Raw genomic sequence first — 20884 nt, 5'->3', positions numbered from 1 at the left:
CAACAATTTATTGACTTGAAACAAATAGAACATAAGAGTGCTTTCCCAAATGACAAGGCTCACACCCCAAACTAGACATATAACTCAAATGATGATGATGGTTGTAAAGTCCACCCAGTTGCATGTCTGTTGTCAATTGTCTTCCATGCCTTAAAATAATGAATAACAACAGAATGAGGAAGAAGTTTATAGAACAATTCATGAATTTTGTAATCTAAATAACTTACTTGAGATTAAGGGAGAATATGATAGACAAAGAGATTTAGGGAGTGTGGTTTATTGCCACCATTCCCCTAATTGTAGTAGTGGACCCACTGGCAGGGTTAACATGATGTTAGTTGCATTCTGGATGGTGGAAAAGAAATTGGTTGTACATGTCATATGGTTATTAGAAGTGGAATCTATGACCCAAGGACTGGTGGGAGAGAGACCAGAAGAAAATAAGCCCTAAGGTTGTCTATCTGAACTAGGGATGCAATTGGAATGGATGCATGCTATGATGTAGTAACTTTGAATACTTACCCTCTCATATTGACATGGTATGTTGCTCTCCCGTGGTATAACACTTGAACTAGTACGGGTGGAATTTGTGGTGGCTGCAGTGGCAAATTGTGGTGACCTACCACAAAAATCCCAACGCAGCTCTATGAAATGACCACCGCTGCCCCCTGCTGCAGCCCTGTGTGTCAACAATGAGTACACTTGCATTGGGCACCTCTGTCACGTCTGCTTCTTCCTTTGCAATTACTGAACTACCCTGGGAACCTCTGCTGCTACATGGTTGATTGCCAGAATTAATTTGTGATGAATGTAGACTTCTCCCCCTTAGTGGAAATCGTAACTCCTACTTCTTGGGAGCCGGTACTCCTACTTCTTGGGAGCCGGTGCTCCCTTGTCTTTTCAGATTCTCTCTCTTGCATAAGGCATCAACTAATGTTTTTTTAATTCCTTTGAGGGCATCTCTTTCTTGGGATCTTCATTTCTTTAGAACTCTCAATGAGAGAGGTTGAGGATATGAACATGTTGCAAATGTTGGATTCTTTTGTTCCTTGAATGGGTGGTGACTCATGTATTTGGACTGGGGATTCGTTTGGTTCATTGACCGCAAAATCTTTTCTTCCCCAATTGTTGAAAAGATTGAGTCCTTATTTTCCCTTGAACCATCTTATTTGGCAGGCCAACGTTCCTTGTAAGATCAGGTATTATGTGGACTCTTACTCTTAATAGGCTTAATACTAATGATTTGCTGCAATTGAGGAATATTTGTGTCATTTGTTTGGAAGTGAGCGAGACCTGTGATAATTTGTTTCTCTATTCTTGGATGGCTAGGCAGCTTTGGGTTTTTCTTGTCTCAGTGTTTGCGAAGGCTCTGGTGCTTCCCAATACTATAGATGTTTTTGTAGCTGGTGCAGTATGGAGGGCCATTAGAGGCTTTGGGAGGAGTAAGAGGGGAATAGCTTTACGGAGATGTGTAGTTTTTGACATTTTTTTGGACCCTGTGGGTTGAAAGGAATGCAAGTATCTTCAATGACAAACAAAGTCCGTGCATTTTCTTTGGAATAGAAATACTCTTTGGGCTTCTTTTTGGGCTCATTCTTTGGGTTTCCTTCAAGCAATTTTGTTGTTGGATCTTCAGAGGGATTGGAAAGGGGCTTTGGTTTTTGTTTTTGTTTTTTTGCTTATGTTTGTATTGGGAGGATTAGATATCCTCCTTTCTCTAGTATATATTAATGAATTTCCTTTTCTACATAAGAAAAAAAAGAAGTTGGGATAGAGGTGAGGAATGTGCGAATGAGTGATGGAGGAGACATGAAGTACTCAAGAGTAAACATCAACAAAAGAAGGCAACTCTGCACTACCAAGAATTTGAGATCGAATTGGTTCAAATTTGGGTTTCAAAACCATTATGACCAGAGGAACTGTCATCTGCACTCTTTGCATTTGCAGCTATGGATATCAGCTGTTCATAATGTTGGGTTCATGGAATACTTTATCGAAGTGAAGTACTCAGTGACAATTTTGTCTCTCCTTTGCAACTTTAAATACTCCAATGGCGAGTTGTATGAATGAATCAAATTTCTAGAATATAACAGTTTAGCATAATCCTATATCTCGTTAGCCATGTCAAGGTGCATACGAATTCTAGCAATCAGAGGTTCCATGGAGTTCCGCAAAAAGTTAAAATCAATCCGTTGTTCTGGTCCCTGGACCCTGGACCCTGGACCCTGCACCCAAACTTACTTCTTATTAGATATGCTTTAGCCACTTTTTGAGTATGCTACAACTAAAACTATGATTTTATAAGATTTATTTTATTTTAAAAATGTTTCAATAAGAAAACACTAGCATAACTACCTATGATCCTCATTAAATTAAGTTGTATAATCTTTAAATGAAGAAGCAAAATCAATTACTAAACAATTTTTTTTTTTTCAATTGAAATTAATGTATTCATTTTTTTACTAGTTATATTATTCTCTTAAGTTGGCAAAGTTGTTGAACACTATAATAAAAATTCAGCATATCCTGTTGCAAATTTTACAATTTACAAAAAGAAATAAATTGTGCAATCACAAGCCTTAAGTTGTACAATATTTTTTTAGGGATAAATGTCAACTAGGACTGCTGGCATTGCTTCCACTATCATTAAAAAAAATATAAAAAAAATTTCTTGGTAAAGTAAAAAATACACAGTCTCTCTCTCTCTCTCTCCCTCTCCCTCTCTCTCTCTCCAGTCTCCATCCTTCCGAATCACAGTCCATTTGACCTTGAATTACTTGTTTGTGCACCATCAAGATCCATTAGAAGATTCCAGCCCTCTGCTTTGCAACAATTTCAATGGTGTTACTTGTATTATTCAATTGTTTCCTTGCAAAAGAAAGACTGTAGTCAGTTTGATTCTTTTTACAGGTTAATTTTCAAAATTTTCTGAATATTTCCATATGATTTTGGCTCTGAACTGTTAACAAATCTGGGTAGCTACTTTTGGTAATTTGAATCACTACCCCCATCGATCTAGGATGCAGTCAACCCTTGAACCAGGAAGCAGAAGATCTTGTGAGAAGGATTAGTTGAAGTGCAACTACTGTGGGTAGATTAGGCATGCTAAAGAGCATTGTTGGATTCTTCATGATAATCCTACTTGGGAGTCTAGGGGATATGTGATCATACTGGTGATGTGCGGTTACATCCACCTTTCTATGACCTTTAGAGACTTCCTCACACTATCAAAATGGTGAAGCTCTATCATTTTACTGGAGTAGGTGCAAGCTCTTAGGCGTATGGTAAGGCTTGATGTTCCTTTTGATATTCTTTTTCAAGTGGTGCTACTTCCAGTTTTTTTGCTTGTGCAAGTATTTGCTTTGCATGTCCCATTCTTTACTCCCTGGATCATGTTTTGAGAGCTACAGATCATATGAGCAGTTTTTCTGATCTCATTTCTGCTTATGCTCCTTGTAATGGTGATGAGAGTAGCGAAGGGTACATTGTCCTTTCTGTTGGGCAAAGATTGCATTGTTTCTCCTCTGTATCACATTGTTCTGTGTCACATGTTCCAAATTTCTTTGCTAACCTACTCTTTGTTTGTCATATCATCAAGTAATTAAATTGCTCTTTCTTTCTTTCTTATCAGACAGCGATTATGTTCTCCAGGAACTGGAGACAAGGAAAACGATTGGGTAGTCGTAGGGCTGTGTGGTCTATAGGACATTGGTCTTCCTTGGTGAGACATGTTATCCATTGGAGGTTCACTTCAAGTTTCTAGTCAATCTGCTTCAGAAGAACTTCACCAATAGAATAGGTGTTGGGGGCGTCCTTGTTTTGGTGTGAGAAATTGTTTCCTAGTTTATCCAAACAGTGTAGACTGAATAATTTTATTTGTGATGATTTGAATTTGCCAAGCATATATGTATTTCATATCCAAGTAGTAATAATAGATGTGGTTCGCCTGTTGCACTTGTTCATTCTGATATGTGGGGATCTTGTGTGATCTCAAGTTTCAGATATTATTGGTTTGTTGCCTTTATTGATTGCTATTCACACAACACTTGGTTTATCATGTCACTCAAAAACAGTGTTTGCTTGTTAAAAAGCCTTCTGTAGAATTACTGCTACTCTGTTTGATACCAAGATCAAGCTTCATGAAAGTAATAATGGGACTGAATACATTTGAGAGTTCGGAGCATCTCTCTCTAACCATGTTTAACAAACTAGTTGTCTTGTAACTACTGAGCAAAATGAGGTGGATGAGCAAAACATTGCCATCTTCTTGAAGTTGCTCAAGCTTTAATGTTTACGATGCAGGGTCTTAAAGCCTTTTGGGCCTATGCTATACTTATTGATCAGTTGTATGCTATTGAGGGTTCTTTAGTTCAAATCACTTACTGTTCTTATCAATCATTTGTATTGTTCGTGATAATAGACCTTCTTGAGGTAAGCTTGATCATGAATCCCTCTGGTGTGTCTTCATTGATTATTGTACAACTCATAAAAGGGTAAAAATGTTATAGTCCTCCTTCTAGAAAAGTGTTTGTGTGCATGGATATTACTTTTCTTGTATCTGAAGCAATTTTTGTTCTCACATGATGGCTCTTTAGGGAAAGAATAATGGTGTGGAAGAGATGTCTGCTATTGTTCTCAATAATAAATGTTTTTCATCTTGCATCTAGGACAGGTGTTCAGTCTTTGTACAGAACACCTTATTTCTTAATTTGTCTTGTATAATTCTTTTTCTCTTTCATACCGAGCTTTTGTCTTGTCTTTGTTTTTTATTTTTGTTCCTGAAGGTTGGAAAGAAGCAATTGAAAACCTGACACAAAGCAGATGGATCAATAGAGAGATGCAAAGAAAGACTTGTTTTCAATGGATTTACTCACACCTATGGCATTGATTGTGAACAAACCTTTGCTGGTGCTGCAAAAAAGAATTCCATCCAGATGCTCCTTTCATCTGCTGCTATTTTCGTAGGGAAACTTCATGAAATGGATGTAAAGAATGCCTTTCTCTGTGGGTATCTAGAGTAGGAAGTGTATATGGAGTTTCCTCGAAGTTTTTCATCCTCTACAAGTAAAGGAAATGTGAGTAGGCTGAGAAAATCTCTTTATGAGTTGAAGCAGTCCTCTAGGGCTTGATTTGGCAGATTTCAGGAGATGTTCAAATTTGGACTGAGACAGTCTTGCAGATCACACTATATTCATCAAACAAGTGAGCAGTAAAGTCAATGTTCTAATTGCTTGTGTGGATAACATGGTAATATCAGGATATGATGTTGAAGAGGCATCTGAAATCAAGTGTCACTGGGCTAAAGACTTTGAAGTCAAAGAGTTGGGCCCACTATGTTACTTTCTAGGAATAGAAGTTGCCGTTATCTGAAATAAGGAATTTTAATTTTCTAATAGAAGTATATTCTTGATATTCTTGAAGAAACAGGAAGGTTGGGTTGTAAACCCGCAGATTCTTCTATTTTCTCAATAGACTCAGTAATGGTGGTGTTCCTTGTTAGCCTTGTTTAGCTGCCATCCACTAGATCTTGAGTTATTTGGAGTTAGCTTTGGAAAAAGGAATTCCATTTTCAAAACATGGACATTTGAAGATAGAGGCCTGCACTTGTGCAGATTGGGTTGGCTTAATGAAAGTTGTTCCATGACTAACTGCTGGAATTTTCTGGGTGAAAATTTAGTAACCTGGTGAAGCAAGAAGCTGGGAGTAGTGGCTAGATCCAGCAGAGGCATTGGTCGGAGTGATGGCTCATGAAGTTTGCAAATTTATGAGGCTTCAAACCTTGTTGATGGATCTTGGAATAGTGGACAATCAACCTGTGCAATTATATTGTGACAATAAAACTGCTATCAATATTGCATACATAGTTGTTAGAATCTTACAACTTGAGATTTGATTCATGAGATTCGTATCAATTCCACACCAAATCAATTTGAATCTCATGAGCAAATCTAAAAGCAATTGAGTTGTTGCCAAAACTATCAATTCACCTTGTGAATCTAACGAATCAATCTAAATCTATTGATTCACATGATTCTGGACCTATATATGCCGAGAGACCCAATTGGTAAGAAGCCTTTTTTTTTTTTCGCACTATTTCCTTCCATTCCTTGTCTATGTCAATTTTGTGCTAATTAAGAGGTGAAAATAGAACTTTAGTTTTTGTGTTGGCTTCACAAAACTATTGTTCATTCTGGGAGGAGTATATTGTTTTGCCATTGACTCATCGGCTGAGGTGGTACTCATGTTTCATTGTGTTGTTAAGATACAAAAGTTAGTTTGTTTTAGTAGTATTATCATTTTAAAATTATTATTTTTTAATTCGAGAAAGAATATGCATGAAATATTATTTTTTTTAAATTGTTCTTTATCATTTTACTTATTGTCATTCCCTTATTCTTTCTAGATTGTTGATAAACACCAAAAGTTCTATTTTTTATTATTCTTTCTTGATTCCTTCACTTAAAATTAAAGTTCATTTTTTTATTAATATTTCTTGACTCATTCCTTACTTTTCATTTGTTTATAGAAAGCATACATATGTAATATGTTTTTTTTTTTTTTTTAATTTTCGAAATTAAATGTATTCTACTATTTTTTCTTCTTGTTGATATACCAATATATGAAGAATTGATTTTGGAAATCTGTACCGAATCTTATGATTCGATTCAATTCAATTTGATTTGATTCAAATCTTGATTCTCAAAATTGGAATTTCAATTTATGTTTCAAATCTTTGATTTGACAACTATTTTGCTTATAAACCAGTTCAATATGATAGGACGAAGCACTTTGAGATTGATACACTTGTAAAAAGCTTGGTTGTATCCATTTTTTCAAGTCTGGATAGCAGTAGCTGATATGTTCACTATGGGTCTTGGTAGCTAAGGACGTGTTTGATATTATTGTTATTTTTTGTTTTTTGTTTTTGCTTCTCCACAGTGGAAAAACAAATTATAAACGCGTTTATTTATGTTGTCAGTTTTTTGTTTCTGTTACTGGTTTTCAGTTGTTTGTTAGGAAATTGAAAACTAGATTTTATGATTTTTAGTTATTTTGGCAACTTGTTGCTAGAAATTTAATATTTAGAAATAGTTTTTTGGGATTAAATTATTCATTTTATACACTTTTAAATTAAAATCAAAATTAAATGATCATATAAATTTAAATATAATTAAAATAAAAATATATATAAATTTTAAAAAATAATAATAAAGCCAATTACAAAATACTTTTACTATTTTTCATTTGTCATGTCCAATAAAATTTTTATTGTAATGTAAATTTTGAAAGTAGAACAATTAAGTAAAATAATTATAATAAAATTTATTTTTATTAATTATTTTTTTAATGTGTATTATTTGTAATTTTATTATTTTAATCATATTTTTATAATATTATTTGATTTAAAGATGAAAATGAGCATTTTTTTAGTTAAGTTTTTAATTTAATTAGTTTTATAAATGTTAACCAAATAGGTTGCTAATTTCTAGTTTTTAGCTCTATTTTTCTTTTTAGTTTTTAGTTTTCATTTCTGGTTTCTGTTTCTCTAATTTTTTCACAGTGATACCAAACGGTCCCCAAGTTTTCCATCCTATAGTGAGCAAGTTGTGCATGGGAGGTATCTATGCATCAACTTGAGTTGGGGGGGGGTGGGGATTGGAGCAAGTTTAGGGACATTCTGGAATAGAGGAATAATTTTATTTTTCACATTAATAATATAAATATGTGTGTAACACCCCCCCCCCCCCCCCCAACCCAACCCAACCCAACCAAACCACTGAAAAAAAAAAAAAAGGAAAAAAAAGTATTATATCAAGTAAGGGACTAGAGAGCTTAAAGAAAGGGGGGGGGGGGGGGAAGGGGAAGATTTATCTATTTCTCAAAGTATAAAAGAATGGAAGGGTCTATTGGAATAACTAGATGTCTATTTATTCAGATACCTATGGTTCCTTTACTTTGTCAAGTGTTCATTATCTCATCTATATTTATTGTTCATTGATTGATTTAGGTAGTAGTATTTTCATAAAACAGCATACTAATTAGTTAAATGTTTTTAGTGCATACAAGATGGCTGGTACAAAACGGAGGAAATGCAGTGATCCAGATGTCATCACTCTCCACAAGGAATTGGATGAGGTCTTGTGTCCAATCTGCATGGAGCATCCACACAATGCTGTTCTCCTCCTGTGCAGCTCTCATAAGAAGGGTTGCCGATCTTACATCTGTGATACAAGTTACAGGCATTCAAATTGCCTGGACCGGTACAAAAACTTAAGGGCTGATGTTAGGAATGGTTCTTCACTACCCCATTCTTTACCAAATAACCAACTTGATTCTAGTAATACTTCTGATCCAAACCTGGGTCCAGGAACGGGAACTGATTCAACTGAAGCTCATCTGACTCACCATCTAAATGGAAGTGATGCTGAGACGTCAGTTGGATTGCTCAGTTTACCAAGTGAAAATGATATCCCTCCTATAGATGGGCATTTAGAAGTGCAAGGAGAAGAGATTTTGGGAACAGATGATTCTGCATCCATATGGGAAAGGGTTGATCTTGAAGAACCCAATGTGGAAAATACATCAGAATTGAGATTGAGCCTGAAATGCCCCTTGTGCAGGGGAGCTGTACTGGGCCGGGAGGTTGTAGAAGAGGCCAGAAAATACTTAAACCTGAAACCAAGAAACTGCTCTTGGGAATCGTGCTCCTTTGTTGGTAATTACCGGGAATTGCGTTGGCATGCCAGGAGGATTCACCCGACAGCTCGACCTGCTGACATTGACCCCTCGAGGGAGAGAGCTTGGCGAAACCTTGAGAATCAGAGAGAATATGGGGACATTGTGAGTGCTATTCGCTCAGCAATGCCAAGTGCCTTTGTGCTTGGTGATTATGTTGTTGAGAATGGGGGTATCCACCCAGGGGAGATGGAGATGAGGTCAAGTGATTTTAATAGTTCATTGTGGGCTACCTTTTTTTTATTTCAGATGATCGACTCCATTGAACCGATAACTGAGCCAAGGGATCGATCGAGGGCTTGGATGAGGTATCGGCGCTCATCACGAGCTTCATCACAGCGCCGATTTGTGTGGGGTGAGAATCTGTTGGGCCTTCAAGATGATGAAAATGATGATGAAGACATGAATATGCCAAGTGATGAAGGTGGAGATGAATTGCCACTTCCAAGAAGGCGTCGGCGTTCGGCTTGGTCCAGGCCTGATGCAGAGCAGTCATGAGAGCTGACAGCTTAATCATGTAATCCAGCAGTTTTGGGGCATGGATTGAATTTAACTTCTACCATTGTTAGCCAGATTACTTTGGACTGACTGCTCCTCTCAGTGTTGGGGTTCATTAGCATGCAGCAAATGGCTACCTATTCATGTTCATGGAGAACCAGCAGCCTCGTGGTGGCGAGGAGGGTGTATGATTGGACGCGTAGTCTGTTTGCCACACGTAAAGTCCTTGATGCCTGGAAGAGAGTAAGCAAGAAGGAATCGGGAGAAAATGCAGTATGCTTAAAATAGTGATTGTTGTTGCAGCATTCAGTCATTCCCTTGCGTACATTGGATTCAATATTTTTCCACTTTATTACACAACTATCGAATTTGTGTTGTGTGTTAAATCATGTTGCTCATTTTCTCTGTCTGTTTATTACTTCTTATTTGTATGCACTTTCAAGCATATTTCTCACATTTGGATGCAATGGCTTGACCTACTTTCCTTGCTTCTCATTGGCTTGTTGGGAAAAAAAATGCATTGTGGTTAAATCAGAGTGGTTTTTTTGGACTATGATGTGCCTGGATTCATGGTGTTGTATACCAATAGTTGGAGGAGTTTCATGCTCTATTTAGATCAGGAAATTTGTTTGGGAAAATGAGAGAAGAAAATAAAAAGTAAATGAATTTTGTATAAAAAATGAATTATTTATATTTTTCTTAATAGTTTTTCCAGTTTTAAGCACGAAGTTTTTGGGTTGGAGGTGTTCTTGTTTGTGGGCTCAGAACAACGTGCAAGATGTCATTAGTAGAGCCTTTTTGTCACAGATTTTGGAGGGAGACGAATATGAGGTTGATGGTGAATGGTCATGAAAATAGTTAAAGAGCATAGCACAAATATTTTTTAAATTATGATTTGGATAACTGCAGGAGATGGAGATCATGAAATATTTTATAACTTTATTATTTATTTGATTGCACTATTTTTTTTTTTAAAGAATTTTCTTCAATCTTCCCACCACCAACTCTTTTACAAGGAAGGGTAACTCAAATATATTGTGGCAATCCTATCATTAGAACCTACACTAAACAATACATTTTTCTTAGTGGGACTAAGGATTGGTTTTGTTGTTGTTAAGTATTAATGTGATATCTGACAATTAGTAGATTACAAATCTCACCTGAATGAATTGTTCCTTCTAACCTAGTGCTTGAAAGCATGAATTTTAAGTCTTGAATTTGTATTTTTATAAATTTGAATAGAATATAATATAGAATTGTATTGAGTTTTCTTAACTTCACACAAATTTAAATTCAAAGTTTGAAATCTATATTCTTAAACACTATTTAAGATTTTTCTTTTTTTAAAAAGAAAAACTTATTTTGTGTAATATCATTTTGTTTGCAATTTTTTCATAGAAAAATATTTTATTGAAAAATGAAAAACATTTTTTTTTATTTGGTTAGTGGGATGTATGTCAATGAATTTTAGAACTATTTGGCAAGTTGTGATATATGAAGGGGGAAAAAAATAAAAAGTACTCGCCAGGGTGGTTTCTCAATGTAGAATTTGAAATTTATCAATTACAGATTTCACTTGTATGACTCCAAATGCTATATGTAATTGCTGACTCCAATACTACATGGAAGGACCAGCCCTTCAATTCTTATTGCAAGTTTCCTTTCTTTCAATTTTTTTCTTCTGTTTTCTCTTTCTTTGTCCGCCCATTTTACTTTCCTTGTTTAATTTTTTCTTCTTTTCTTTTCTTCCTGCCTTCTGCCTATAAAGTTTTGAGCATCTGAAACTGTTAGAAAAACAGACGGAGAGAACGTGGATTGGAATCTCTCCACAAAGGCAAAAGACATGCATACCAATATAAACGGTGAACTGCAAGGCCAACCCACAGAATAGAGTAGGGTATTACATCTTTAATTACCACTCACTATAAGGCATCTCTCTCTCTCTCATTAATTTGATTGTATTCAATACTGTATCATCTCCAGTAAAATTGTGTCCGTCCATAAGCAATACGATCTCCGATCAATAACTTAATTGTATTGAAATAGAGTGTTATTTCCAATAAAATTGTGCCCATAAGCAGTACAATATTTATACAAGTTTATACAGCATGATTTTAGTGAAAAAGAGAGCATACTTGTGACATCTAATTTTTTTCATGAAGCCACGTCAACCTCAAACTAGCAACGGTGCGAAGAGTGATACGTCATCCCACCTGGTTAGGGACTCTGGCCTCTTGTTTCTTTTATTAATTAAGTAGTGTTTATTTAATTCTTCCTACCACAACTAATAATAATAATAATAATAATAATAATCAGAGGATGATATTGCTTAATTACTGGGCACCATGTGAGCCCACCAGAGGTCACTGTTGGTGCCCACTACAGCCAACTCTACTTGACAACATGCAGTTTCCACGCATTAAAAATTCCTCCTTCCCCACATGCTCAACCACCCTACATAATATTTGTATTGCACTGCAAAAAGGTGGTAATGAGAGAGAGAGAGAGAGAGAGAGAGAGAGAGAGAGAGAGAGAGAGTTTACGCCTTACACACATGACAATTATATTTTAGCTAAGCTGTTAGCTAGTTAACTGGTGTGGAGTTTTATCCTTCATAGAATCTTAAGTTGCAAGAATAGTTCCTTTTCTTTTTTCTTTTTCCTTTTTCTGTTTCTTAATATAATACAATTTATTAGAACGGACAATCTTAAATCTGAGTAAAATATGGTAAAGCTAGATGTAGGATCCAAGTTATGCCACAACCCTAACCCCTAAATAGTAGGTGTAAAGGCTAGCTAGTAAATGTTGTTGTCATTGTTGCTGCTGTAGGCTTTACGAGCTGTTCTTCTTTCTTTCCTCATGTTTTTTAAAATTTTGACTGTTTATTTCCTACTGGCCAATTGTTCCTTGTTCCACGAAAGGGACATGGCTTTGGAAGCCAATTATCATAATTTAAGGAGAATCTCTGCAAAATATTTAAGCCAGAATGAATTCTAAAAATGTTCGGCCACAGTACTTCAAATTCATACTTTTTCAATACAGTCTACATGTAAAACTGCACTTGGCTTCAGAATCTAACCATGAGACAAGTCCAATTAAGCAGCTCTACTGGCATTACATGCCCTAAAAAGGTGGCCATTCAGTTGGAGGACCATGCACCTCAATTGATGGTGGGCTGCCTGATGTACAAGTGTATGATGGATGGAAATGCCACGTGGTTAAACCCATTATCCCCCATGAATTATGTCCAATATTTCCCAAATCACACCACATGATCATCTTATATAATAATCCTCATACCCAATGTATTATGTAAGAATCACAAAGCCAACCAGCCCCTGCTCACTGCCCAGTTGTATTCTCACCCTATTCCTAGATTCAGTCCAAACTCTCTCATGTGTCTTCATCTTCCCACAGGCCTCAGAGGCTAGGATAGGAATCTTTAGTATACAGACAGCACAGATAGATCTCCAGTGTGCTGTCCATTTGACCAATCTCTCTCTCTCTCTCCCTCTCTCTCTCTCTCCACACTATATAGCTGAGTAAATCATCAAGCACATACATGCAGGTGAGCCTTGTAACTGATCTTACAATTAGTGGAAGCTATCCATGTATTGCATTCACATCAAAATTGATGTCCCTTTTTTTTTATTTTTTATTTTTATTTTGTTGAACTTATAGCAGATCCTTCAGTGGCTCTTTAAAGGAGCACACGAAGGGAATGCAAGGGTAATAAGTTCTTCCAGCCTAAACGAGAAGAAGGAATGTACTAGAGGTAAGAGAGAGAAGTCTTTGATTATGTATCACCCATTTGCAGTTTTGGAAAAGATTGACCTGATTTAGTGTTTACAAAAACCATTTCTTGTGTACTGATTCTTTTGTTTATCTTTTAAGCTGAAGAAGCTGAATCAGGAAGCGTACTTTTGTTTAAGAAAATCGGTGAAAAGGCATTGAGTCAGAGGAGATCACGTTCGTTCACTGTTCTATTAAGAAGAGACAGAGCAGTGGCTTCCTTCTATAGCACTCACAGTTTAAAGAGGTTGGGAAGGATTTACAGAAGAAGAAATTGGATCCGTCTGATGAAGATGAAGAAAGAAGATATAGCTGGAGGTTTAGGCATGGGTAACAAGTTCGATTCATCAGCTGTCCATACAGGAAATAAGGTTCTACCAATTAGCGACGCAGCATTATCACCTGCAAGTGCCAACACCAATGACCAGTGTGAGCAGTTGAAAAAGAAAGAAAAGCTGAAGGAAGACAAAACCAAAGCCCTTTCCAGAATGAAAGAGCTGTTGAAATGGGCTGCGGCTGCCAAATCTGAAATGGGAGGAAAACACATCAGCCGAAAGGTGAATTTTATTAACCCATAATAAATGCTGAAATTGGCATGGGCATATTATTTTGGTGAACTTTCAACTTTCAAGTACTAATGGTTTCCAAATTGTTTTATATGCTTTCCAGGTCTTAAAGTTTCGCAATCGAGGAACTCTAAAAGAAGTGCCAAATGATGATCAAGCCAGCTGTGACTCTCCAAAGATCAGCTTCAGATGGGATGTTGAAAGCTGCTCCACAATTTCTTCAGCTTACTCATCGATTACAATGGATTCTTTGACGAAGCATGATCGGACTGACACCAATCTGTGTTTGATCTCCACTCCTGTCCATGACAAAGATCAGTTCATTTTGAGAGCAGGAAATTGGATCACGACAGACTCTGAATGTAAGACATGATCACCATCTTTCTCTCCTCATCCCTCCCTGTCACAATCTGTTCATCTCATATGTTTTTCTTTTTCCATGAACAGTTGTGGTTCTAGAGCTTTGAAGCAGAGAGATTGGATGAGATCTTGCTGGTTGTTCATTGTTGGATTGCAATTATTGGTGGATTTTAAATGTTCATATGTAATTTTTCTGTATTGCGAAAGATCAAATTATTTAATTAATTGTAAAATCTAATTCAAGGATTTTGATTGTATCTGTCTATGAACATGGCCTATTTGGTGATCTAACCAATCTTTTCAATTTCCATGAAGGCATGAAATCTTACTATTGTCTGGGGTAACTCTCTCCAATATGATAGTGCGTGAATGACTAATGGGCTGACCCAAAATGTGGTTCTAATTAAGATTGGCCGTTAATCATAGTGCGTTGTTGATAACTTAGCAGGTGGGTGAAGCTCTAATGGAATATGTATATATATATATATATATCCTATTGGGTCTTGGCCCAACCATGTATATTAGTGTAGAAACCCAAACCCGAAAAATAGAAGAAAATAAATATAAAAGAGAGGAATAAAGGAAAATAAAAGAAAAAGGAAGAAATTCAGCTGACAGGACCAAAACCGTAGATGGTTTTTGTGAGCAGAGAAAAACCGTTGCCGATTTTGGGTCAATTGGTTGAGTCAACGACAAAACCAGCAACGGTTTTGTGGGAACAGGGGAAACTGGCGCCGGTTTTCTCCTGGGCCTACTCACCTATAAATAGAAGTGAGCTCATTTTTTAAGGAATCTCAAATTTTTCTTCTTTTGGAGCTCTGCTAGGGTTTCGATTATTTTTCACGAAAAGGCTCCTATGGGCTCTCTCTTACTCCCGGATCACTCTCTCCCTTCCCGGCTCATAGGATCTCATAGTTTCACCGGTTTAAAAAGTTAGGGTTTCGATTTTTCCGTCCATTTCGGTTTCTTTTTCAAAATCAGGTAAGGGAATTAAGTTAAGTCAGCTTTTTAATGAAATGGAACCTTTTGAAATGTTTATGAAGTAAGTATAATTATGTTTTCAGTTGAAGTTTCTAAAATTATCCGTTCAAAAGATTTGTTTTCAAACTTAGGATATACATTATGGTATTTTCAGTATAAACGAATGGTGGGAGGCTTGGTTTTATGTTTTAAACTGTGTATGTTATGTTTTCTTGGTTGCCTACGACTATATTCAAAGTATAGGAAATTATGTCGCAGGTGAATGATATGTATGTACTATTCTATAACCGAAATGATGAATGTTTGGGAAATACTGGAATTGTTTGTGAAAAATGCAGGAAGATATGTATGATGGCTGTGAGGGCTGAGTTATATATGTATGATGGCCGCAAGGGCCAAGTTTTATATATAAGATGTCCTCGAAGGCTGAGTCTTATATGACGGCTGAGGGCCGGAGGTTTTAAATGACAGGTTTTACATGAAATGAATATGAAATATGCTTTTGCTACTTAAATTGCATGATATGCTTTAGGAAACCTGAGGACTATTATGTTATAAGCACGGTACTGTTGCTAGGATTTATGTATGTGGCCATGTGCACCCACATTGTACTACAAGAGTGGTGTGGGTGGTTTCAACCGATTAGCCTCGGTAGAGGGTGTACCTTACCTGGAAGCTTGGACTTGCAGGACATGGTAGGGCAATCGGAGCACGCAACCAAGTTGCGGATGCCTATGTAGTCGGAGTTAGACGTGGATGTATGTTGACTTTGCCTGGGTTGATCACCCCAGGCTTAGTCCAACCTTCAGGTAGCACAACTCGGACCATGGGAGTTTATACATGACTGTTAGTCCCAGGGAGTGCCTTTTATGTATATCTATATATTTATGTAAATGATGTTATGTAATTAATGAACTTTTTATATTAGGAAAATGAAACGAGTATTTCCAACTGTATAAGTATGTATGATGTAAAGACAACTATATTCGGTTATATGAAGAATGGATGTTGTTCTATAAATACTAATGTATGCTGTCATACACTGATATTAACTTGATCACCCTTACTGAGAAGCGTTGCACCCTAATATACAAATCATCTTTTTAGGAAATAACAGGTATCGTGCTTAGTAGGATCAGGGGGTGAAAGTTAGAATAGTCTTTTTGTGAGGATCTGTATATTCTCAGTTGTATGTAAATTATGTTGTAAGTGTTTGGACTTGTACAATGGTCGTATGAACCGAACTAGTTATCCTAATTGGGTCGGATTGTAATATGGATGTTTGAGAACTTATATGTATGAAAGGACTTAGAACTCGAGTAATGTATGTTTGGTGAATGTTTCATTACTTCCGCTGCATCTATATTTAATGATTATGGTATCAGGTACACATATGTCACTAAAGTAGCACCCTGGGCCCACATGGTGGGTCGGGATGTTACAATAAGAACCCATCATTCACTCAAAATTTCCAATGTGAGACAAACTCATAAGTTGAATTCTCAATAGATTGATCACATAATCACTTGGTTAGTTACTTGAGACAAAATTGGGAGGTCATTATAAACTGAATATTGAGGTCTGTCTCTGATTAGGCTTTATATTGACATGTACCAATGCAAGGATACATTGTGCCAATGCCATGTGATATATGCATATATGGAGATGTTATGGGTACACAGGCCAGCTGCATACACCGGAATCGATATGATTTCACTATGTGTATAGATAATAAATTTTAACTGTGGCGTGAGAGAGAGCAAGCCCTAGCTCTCGCGATTCAGATTTGCAATGGTGGCGATGACCCAATCCCCATAGCCTGCATGTCATCGCGCGCACAACGCCTAGCTTCTCCTGCCCCCTGCCCTCCCTCCTCATGATTCACGACCAACTCTGTAGTGCTGCACCACCACCAACCTCACTCTCTGACTCATTTTCGCGTTCACCACCCCACTGCACTCTTGTGTGAGACGCTGTGCGCATGACCACCATTGGCTACGCTACTATTGATCACCACACAAGCCACCCCGCTACCCTCACCTATGCCAGCTGTGGTCATCGATCTTTGGATTTGGCGCTCTGTGGCCCTGTACACCGAAGTAGAGGTTGCAGAGGGTGGCCTTTCTGGGATTTGCAGAGGAGGTTTACGAAGACGGTGGTGGGACGATGGTGAGTTCGGGAAATCTCGTGATGACAACGACGAGACTCTCAGCCCTTGCAACGACGACGACTAGGTGCTGTTTCGGGGTTTCGTAGAAGAGAGTCAGACGGTGCCATTTTCAGGATTTGCAGAGGAGAAATCCCGAGCCTCCTTCTGCTATGATAATTTCGCCAGAGAGAAGAGTCATCAGTTGCAACTACGGTCGCCCACTTCGCCGCTTGCTGGTTTTCCATGACTTTGAATTTCGGCAAGCTTTCTTCTGCCGGTACTATGAATCATTCTAAATCAGGTATGTCTCTCTTCCATTCTCATTGAAGTAAGATGCTTAATATGTAGGAGTTGATGGCGGCGCCTACCGGCCCTCTGGGGGATCCTCCACTAGTGGGGCCTCTTTCAAAAGGTGGTTCAGGACCTTTATCGTATTCCCATGTAGTATCACGTTCTAATGCTAATGTTGTTAACCCGTCACCTTCCTCTTTCAAACTAGCTATGAGATATCCAGTTGGTGTTGATGGAGATATTGGTTTTATATTCTCGAAGGCTGAGATGAACAAAGTGGCGGAAGATTTTCGGTTTGCGTTGGTTTTGAAATTTTTGCGATCTAGACCATCCATTGATGTTATCCGTTTGAATATCATAAAGTCGTGGGGCCTTTCGAAGATCCCTTCTATTAGTTTCATAGATAATTTTCATGTACTGGTTCAGATGAAGAATGAACGAGATTTTCTTCATGGATGGTCTCGTGAAGGAAGGATTTTGGCTGGATTTCCATTTCATCTTTTTCGATGGACAAAGGATTTCAACCTAAAGTAGGAACCATCCTTGGCCCCTCAATGGTTATTTCTCCCTGGTCTTCAGATGCACATGTACAAGCTTGATTGCTTACAAATTCTAGCCATGAGGTTTGGTTAATACCTGGGAATTGACAATGCTATGCTTAATTGAACTAGGGCTACGGATGCGAGAATGTGCGTGGAGGTGGATTTATTGGCAGATCAGGTGGATGCTTTCCTGATTGTTGTTTCTACAAATCAGAAAATTTGACAGAAAGTGAGGTACGAAAAGCAAGGATTTTATTGTGAGAAATGTCATAGATAGGGGCATTCAAAGGTGGTATGCCGAGGGGGTGAAAGGAAACAGAAAATTGGGGATAGAAGTAAAGATACAGAATATGGTAGACAAGAAAATCAACAAGAAGTTTGGCGTGTGAAGAAATTGGATAAAGGGAAGGAAGTTCAGAGAGAATTGATAGATCCATGCGTTGTTAAAGAACCTGTAGAGGGGGCTCAGGCTCAAAAGGGTGCAACGACATCACAAATTTTGCCAATGGTTGAGACAGTTCCGCAACGTGAGATGGAAGAGGGGGAGTTTGTTCCTGAAGATCCGAGGCCTGAAGAGGAGACTTTGCAGCGAAATACAAATCAGTATGAGATTGTGCAGAGGGAGGAGAATGTTGAATCAGTCTTGGGTGCTCCTGACGCTGATATTCTGATAGTGGAAGATGGCATAGTAGTGCGTGATCAGTTGATGACGTCTAGTAATATGGTTACAAAAATCTTGGAACAAGAGTGTACCTTCATGGCTAGGTGTGTCCCATATAATTGTGAATCAAATAGGGAGGTGGAGACAAATACTTTAGAGAAACTCCCTTTGGAAAAAGGCTTTTGTTTAGATGATGATTTACATGTTCCGATTGTTAAGTTGAAGGATATTAATGGGCAAAGTGAGAAGAAGTCTTAATGGGTTATTACCCGTCCAAAGAAACTTGATTTATAATTAATACAATTCTAGTGTGGAACGTGCGGGGTTTAGGCATGTCGAAAAATCATTTACATAAGTTAATGAGGATTTTTCGCCTTCTATTTTGGTTCTTTTAGAGCCATTTTCTGATGAAAGTCTGATGTCGCAATGGGCTGATTTTCTAAATTTTTTGAATTTTTGTGTGAATCCTTCAGTGGGGGGGGGGGGGGGGAGGGGTAAAATTTGGATATTTTGGGAAGAGAAAGTACACTTTAAGTTACAACATATGTCTGATCAAGTTATTTCGGCTATTTTTAGTTCAGTGGACCAGATTTTCTTGGCTTCTTTTGTTTCTGCTAAATGTCGTCAAACAGATCACCGAAAAATTTGGAATGATTTGAAGTTTGTAAAGAGGGATGATTTCCCTTGGTTAGTGGCGGGAGATTTTAATATCATCTATTCATAATCAAAACGTATTGGTGGTCATATGAGGCTGTTATCGGCTATGGAGGAATTTAACAATTGCTTGGACAACTGTGGTCTTATGGATTTGGTTGGTACTAGCAACATGTCTTGGTGTAATGGTCACAGTGGTAATTCTCGGAGTTGGGCAAAACTGGATTGGGTGCTCTATAATTCGAATCTTCTCCAGGTTTTGCCAAATATTTATTTTAAGTATGGAAAGAGGAGGACTTCAGAACATAACCCATTGATTATTTGATTTCATAGAAATCTGCATCGGTATGTTCCTTCTCCCTTCAGGTATCAGAATATATGGAGTACGCACCAGTCTTTAAGTCTTGCATGGAGGAAGCCTGGAGGGAGGAGTCTTATGGCTAGGGTTTAGTTAGACTTCCTGGTAAATTGAAACATACGAAAGTTGCAATTCGAAATTGGAACAAACAGGTTTTTGGACATGTACAGTGGAACATTAAAAAATTGGAGGACAGTATAGAGGCTCAGCTTCAGGAAGGGTATTCGCCAGAAATGGAGGAAAATTTTTTCCTTACTAAATTCGAGTTGGAAGCATGGGAAAAGAGGGAGGAGATTCGTGTTTCTCAGCTAGCCAAAAAGAAATGGTTGGAGGCGTAGGATAACAATACAAAGTTCTTTCATGCATTTGTGAACCAAAGGAGGAAGAAGACTATGATTCATTCATTGAAACTTCCAAATGGAGAAGTGTTGGATTCTATGGAGGCTATTCATGAGCGTGCAGTAAGGTATTTTTGAACTTTCTTAACAGGTGTAGGACCCAATCGAAAAGCTAACCTTGTTGATATAATATCTCCTATGGTTTCTGAAGAGGAGAATATTGATCTTTTTCGTGAACCGTCTGAGGTGGAGGTAAGGGATGCTATTATTTCTATCCCGAGAAATAGTAGCCCAGGTCCGGATGGTTTTGGCTCGGCTTTTTTTTTTTTTTTTCAGGATTGCTAGGATATTGTAAAAGAAGACGTGATCGATGCAGCTAGAGATTTTTTTGCTGGGTCTCCTCTTGCTAGATTTTATTCTGCACCTTAAATTGTTCTAATCCCAAAATTTCAAAATCCTCAGAGTTTTGATAAGTTTAGGCCTATTAGTCTTTGTAGTGTTATCTACACAATTTTTTCAAAAATTATTGTTGCAAGGATGATAGGTTTATAGTCTGCATTGATTTCTCCAGAATAGGGAGCTTTCATTCCTGGTAGAAGTATATTTGAAAATATTTCTTTGGATTCTCTGCATAAGAAGCCTAATGGTAGAAATGTAATGATCAAAGTGGACATGGCTAAGGCATATGATAGGGTCGATTGAGATTTTTTAAATTTGATTCTAGAAAGCTTTGGTTTCTCACGAAGATTCTGTGGTTTAGTGGCGGAATGTGTTTCCTCTCCTAGATTCTCCATTATGATGAATGACACTTATAAAGGTTTCTTTAAACCTTCTCGAGGGCTTCACCAAGGAGATCCTTTATCTCCTTATCTATTTGTTATTTTAAAGGAAGTTATCTCTCAGCTTCTAAAGAAAAAATTTATGGAGAATAAGATAGGGGCTTACTATCATCCTCATG

The 20884-nt window shown here is 37.5% G+C and overlaps 2 protein-coding genes across 11 annotated transcripts in view; both read left to right on the top strand.

The window, feature by feature from the left end:
* LOC131155655 (uncharacterized) overlaps positions 1-9787 on the top strand; it is a 28758-nt gene extending 18971 nt beyond the window's left edge. For 5 of the 7 annotated variants that reach the window (XM_058108924.1, XM_058108929.1, XM_058108928.1 and 2 more), the window contains one exon: positions 8058-9787. In XM_058108924.1, coding sequence (XP_057964907.1) covers positions 8068-9234 — 1167 coding nt within the window. In that variant the 5' untranslated portion in view covers positions 8058-8067 and the 3' untranslated portion in view covers positions 9235-9787. Of the gene's footprint in view, positions 1-4784; positions 6065-8057 lie in introns of all 7 variants that reach the window. The other 2 variants (XM_058108927.1, XM_058108925.1) reach the window with 2 other exon arrangements.
* A 2762-nt stretch (positions 9788-12549) lies between these two features.
* On the top strand, positions 12550-14240 carry LOC131155654 (uncharacterized). Of its 4 annotated transcripts, none has more exons than XM_058108922.1 (5): positions 12550-12802; positions 12919-13009; positions 13135-13583; positions 13696-13954; positions 14040-14240. In XM_058108922.1, the coding sequence occupies exons 1-5, from the start codon at positions 12797-12799 to the stop codon at positions 14057-14059; spliced, it is 825 nt and encodes a 274-aa protein (XP_057964905.1). In that variant the 5' UTR covers positions 12550-12796; the 3' UTR covers positions 14060-14240. The 4 variants fall into 4 exon arrangements, with proteins under 4 accessions (XP_057964905.1, XP_057964903.1, XP_057964904.1 ...); XM_058108920.1 differs by having other exon boundaries at positions 13129-13583; XM_058108921.1 differs by having other exon boundaries at positions 12916-13009.
* The last annotated feature ends 6644 nt before the right edge of the window (positions 14241-20884 follow it).

The sequence above is a fragment of the Malania oleifera genome, chromosome 5, assembly GCF_029873635.1.
Source record: "Malania oleifera isolate guangnan ecotype guangnan chromosome 5, ASM2987363v1, whole genome shotgun sequence".
NCBI classification, from domain to species: Eukaryota; Viridiplantae; Streptophyta; class Magnoliopsida; order Santalales; family Ximeniaceae; genus Malania; species Malania oleifera.
This window is presented reverse-complemented; position numbering and strand designations above follow the sequence as displayed.

What these genes read in the sequence shown, in the direction of transcription:
- LOC131155654 (XM_058108919.1), top strand. An exon ending in GAAAACACATCAGCCGAAAG is followed by an intron (nt 13,584 to 13,695) that starts GTGAATTTTATT and finishes TATGCTTTCCAG; the next exon opens with GTCTTAAAGTTTCGCAATCG. An exon ending in GATCACGACAGACTCTGAAT is followed by an intron (nt 13,955 to 14,039) that starts GTAAGACATGAT and finishes TTCCATGAACAG; the next exon opens with TTGTGGTTCTAGAGCTTTGA.